Below are 5,000 nucleotides of genomic sequence, written 5' to 3'. Positions count from 1 at the left end.
AACACCACGATGACGTCACATGAAGTCACCCACCTTCACACCCTCGAACCCCACGAACAAAAATAAACGAAATCTAAATACGAAACTAAAAAAATAAATAATGATAATGATAATAATAAGAGAGAGCAACATCGCATCTCCATCAACATCTCAGCAGCATCTCAACATCAAGACCTCTTCTCGCGACAGGACCATCATCTCACGGGAAGAATCTGGGCGAAGACTTTGACGAAAACCAAGATGGCGCTGGAGAGGACGAGGTCGATGGAAGGGATATGGCTCGCTGGCGCCGCGGAAGTGTGGCCGCGTCTCTGGACTGCGGCGACGGTGTCCCCTGCTGGAAAATAAAAGAAAAGGGTTTTTTGTTATTATTATTATTCTCTTTCTCTTTCTCTCTGTCGTATTTCTTTCTGTTGCTATTGGTTCTTTCTATTTTTTTCTATGGTTTCTGTTTGTTATTGTCTGTTTATCTACCTCTGACTCTCTATCTCTGTCTCAGTCTCTGTCTCTCAATCTATCTGTCTATCTATTTATCTGTCTATCTCTCTCTCTCTCTCTCTCTCTCTCTCTTTCTCTCTTTATATATATATATATATATATATATATATATATATATATATATATATATATATATATATATATATATATATATATATATATATATATATATATATATATATATATATATATATATATATATATATATATATATATATATATATATATATATATATTTATTTATTTATTTATATATATATGTGTGTGTGTGTGTGTGTGTGTGTGTGTGTGTGTGTGTGTGTGTGTGTGTGTGTGTGTGTATATATATATATATATATATATATATATATATATATATATATATATATATATATATATACCATTGAAATAATATCTATTATCATTATCATCACCATTTTTATAATTTCTATCACTATTTTTATCAATGTTATCACGATTTTCATTATTATCATCATCATTATTATCATTATTACTATCATTATCAACATCATCATTTTTATCATTATTATTAATAATGTTGTTATCAATATCATTTCTATCACTGTTATTACTACTACTTCTGCTACTACTACAACTACAACTAGCCTACTATAGCTACTACGACTCCTTTCCTCCTCACCACCATCATCCCTCACCACCACTATCATCACCACTCATCACTATCACCACCCTTCAGCACCATCACCACCACTCATCACCACACTTACCCCCACCCCTACACCTTTACCACCACCATCCCTAAACCATCACCACCATTCATCACCATCACCACCACCCATCACCACACTTACCCTTGGCCGTGACTTACTCCCACCCCTACACTTTCACCAACACCATCCCTAAACCATCACCACTCATCACCATCACCACCACACATCACCACACTTACCCTTGGCCGTGATTTACCCCCACCCCTACACCTTCACCAACACCATCCCTAAACCATCACCACCACTATCACCACCCTTCAGCACCATCACTCATCACCACACCTTTGGCCGTGACTTACCCCGACCCCTGCATCTTCACCAACCCTTATCCTCACCACCACTCACCACCGCTATCACCACTACTCATAACCATCACCATTCATCACCACACTTGGCCGTGACTTACCCCCACCCCTGCATTTTCACCACTCATCACCATCTTCACCACTCATCACCATCACCACCACTCATCACAATCACCACCATTCACCACCATCACCACCACTCATCACCATCACCACCACTCATCACCCTCACCATCCTCACCACCACTCATCACCCTCACCACCACTCACCACCCTCACCACCACTCACCACCACACTTACCCTTGGCCGTGACTTACCCTCGCTCACGAAGACAAGGACAAAAGACGGATCCACGTTCGGGGCGACGCAGGAGTAGTTGCCGGAATCCGTTTGTCTGTTGGAGGGAAGGGAGGGAAAGGGAGGGAGGGAAGGGTGAGAGGGTGGGAAGGGAGGGAGGGAAGGGTGAGAGGGAGGGAAAGGGAGGGAAGGGTTAGAGGGTGGGAAGGGAGGGAAAGGAGGAAGGGAGGGAAAGGGAGGGAAAGGAAAGGAAAAGGAGGCAGGGAAGGGTGAGAGGGTGGGAAAGGGAGGGAAGGGAGGGAAAGAGAGGAAAAGGGAGGGAAAGGTGGGTTGTGAGGAAAAGGAAGAGCAAAAAGGAGGGAAAAAGAGAGAAAGAAACAAGAAAAAGAAACGGAGAGAAAGGTATATGTAACGAGACAAAGAGAGAGTGGAAGAGAAAGAGAACGAGAGGAGAGGGAGAGAAAGACATATCAGCGTTAGATACATGTTATCTGCCAAGAGGAATACACACTTTTCTAGGTCGTCTGATATACGCATTGGATATTCTTGACTTAGTGTAATAGTATCATGTATCATGTATATAGTATCATGTATCTTGCGCTGTGTTCTTTGCTCTTTTGTCTTTTTTTTATCTTCCTCCTACGTCTATCTTTATCACGTCCTTCCTTGAGACACGTATTTGTTTTTTTAAGTCGCAATATTATTTTTCTTTCCCTATATATATATTTCGTCCGTTAGTTGGTTATTTCGTCTGTTTTTGTCTTTGTTTTTGCCATTTAATTTCACCCCAACTCCCTTATTCCCATTTCTTCTACCCATTCCATCTTTTTTTTATCACATAACTCCTTCACCTCTGTCTATCCTTCCCTCTTCCATCATCCCCCCACCTACCTATTCCCTCTTCCTTACACCCACCTGTTCATTTCCTTCCATTAATTTCCTCCCTGGCACCTGAGACTCTATACGCCGTTCGCTCACCCGTAAGTCTCACGGACGACAATTCTCGACCCTGAGTAAATGTTGCGATGTTGCCATGTCAGAAATCGTGGGCCTCCAGCTGCCCCGCTTCGAGTTTCGGATTTTGGGTACTTGGTAATTCTGCTGTTGTTTTATTTTTTGGCTATTGTTTTGATTTGATTTTGTTTCTGTTTGTGTTTATATATATATATATATATATATATATATATATATATATATATATATATATATATATATATATATATGTATATATATATATATATATATATATTTTTTTATCTGTTCTTTATTTCTTATTGTATTTCTCTATATGTTTTCCTTTTTTTTTTTTTGCTATCTATTCCCTATCTCTATTTTATTTCTATTTATTCTTTATTTATAGTTTATTTCTATCTTTTCTTACTATCCTTTCATTTCTATCTATTCTTTATTTTCAATTCTTTTCTATCTATTCCTTTTTTCATGTTATTTCTATCAATTTTTTTTTTATTTTTTAAGATCAACATTATCCTTATCGTTACTGCCATTCTTCCTCAAATGATCTTCTTCATTTCAAATTTAGGATATCACATCCTGTTCTGTATATATCTATTTATTCTAACCACGAGATCAGCATTATCGTTACCATTACCATCATTCTTGCCATAATAGATTTCGTGATTTTGAATTTATTATATTAGCCACGGTTCCAGGTTTATCATATTATCTGGATTATCATTAACCATTTTTTTATATCATAATTAATATTTTTTCTTGTGTTTAGTATGCCTATTCTTATATTTTACTTCTGTTTTTTGTCATCAGTCGTAGATTATCTAAAATTCAGTATCTTCTTATGCAGGACTACCATAACTGATGTTGTTCTATAAGAAGCATGCTTTTCTTTTAATCAGAATAATGACATTTCTACTCTACTGGAAAATTATTTATGACTTTGACAGAATGCTTACTGTATACTTGCTCCACACTTTGAAAAAATAATAACTGCTCTTTCCTAATACCTTTTTTTTCTTCTTTCTACACTCCCGTCTAATGCCCTTTAATGAATTCCCATTACATACCCTTAGATATGCCCCATATTCATTTTCTTTTAGTAAAATTTTAAAACTAATCCCAGACCCCTTTTTGACCTTAAAATACTCTCTATACCCTGTAAACTGTTACATACATACACTTAATAGATACACCATGCATTATACATCAAGCTAATACAATATGTCATATGCCAGCCAATTGTTAAGTAGATACATTATATACCCATGCCTCTGCGATACCTATAAAGAAATACTTGTAGTAAAACTCATACCCATAAGCAGATATATTTTTCCTTTTCCCTATTCAATACCCCTACACCAGTACCCTCATACCCTTGCCTTGCCTAATACTCTCACACCCTTATACTAATACCCCCCATGCCCTTCCTTACTTGGTATTCTTACACTATTAACCTTACACTGAAACCCTCATACCCCTTCGCTGTCTAATACCCTTACCTCCCTTACCCGGTACCTCATACCTCATACTTTACCCTTACACTAATACCCTTACACTAATACGCCTTCCTTACCTAATACCCATTCACCACTACCCTTATACCACCTTATACCACTACCCTTATACCCTTCACACCACCACCCTTATACCCCTTACGCCACCCTTATACCTCTTATACCACGACCCTTATACCACAACTCTTAAACCACCACCATTATACCACCTTATACTGCTACTCTTATACCACCCTATACCACTACCCTTATACTACCTTATACCAATACCCTTATACTACCTTATACCACTACCTTTATAACCCTTATACCACCTTATACCATTACCCTTATACCACCTTATACCATTACCCTTATACCACCTTATACCATTACCCTTATACCACCTTATACCATTACCCTTATACCACCTTATACCATGACCCTCATACCACCTTATACCACTACCCTTATAACCCTTATACCACCTTATACCGCTACCTTTATAACCCTTATACCACCTTATCCAACTACCCTTATACCCCCTAATACCACCTTATAACCCTATCCTCATACCACCTTATACCTCTAATACCCCTATCCTCACACCCCCTTGTCCCCCTGATACCCTTATCCTCATACCACCTTATAACCCTTACACCCCTACCCTCACACCCCCTTGCCCCCCTACCTGGCATCGGTG

General features: G+C 38.3%; 1 protein-coding gene across 2 annotated transcripts in view; it reads right to left on the bottom strand.

The window, feature by feature from the left end:
• Window positions 1-5,000, bottom strand: part of LOC113817862 (lachesin) — a 194,327-nt gene that overhangs the window by 815 nt on the left and 188,512 nt on the right. For both annotated transcript variants that reach the window (XM_070137154.1, XM_070137155.1), the window contains exons 6-8: window positions 4,989-5,000; window positions 1,853-1,929; window positions 1-337 (exon numbers count right to left, since the gene is read on the bottom strand). The exon at window positions 1-337 is cut by the window's left edge and continues 815 nt beyond it; the exon at window positions 4,989-5,000 is cut by the window's right edge and continues 122 nt beyond it. In XM_070137154.1, the coding sequence (XP_069993255.1) occupies window positions 195-337; window positions 1,853-1,929; window positions 4,989-5,000 (232 nt within the window). In that variant the 3' untranslated portion in view covers window positions 1-194. The remainder of the gene's footprint in view (window positions 338-1,852; window positions 1,930-4,988) is intronic.

This window comes from Penaeus vannamei, chromosome 22 (genome assembly GCF_042767895.1).
Source record: "Penaeus vannamei isolate JL-2024 chromosome 22, ASM4276789v1, whole genome shotgun sequence".
In the NCBI taxonomy this organism is placed as follows: Eukaryota; Metazoa; Arthropoda; class Malacostraca; order Decapoda; family Penaeidae; genus Penaeus; species Penaeus vannamei.
Note: the sequence above shows the minus strand (reverse complement) of the source record. Positions and strands in the feature narration are given on the sequence as shown.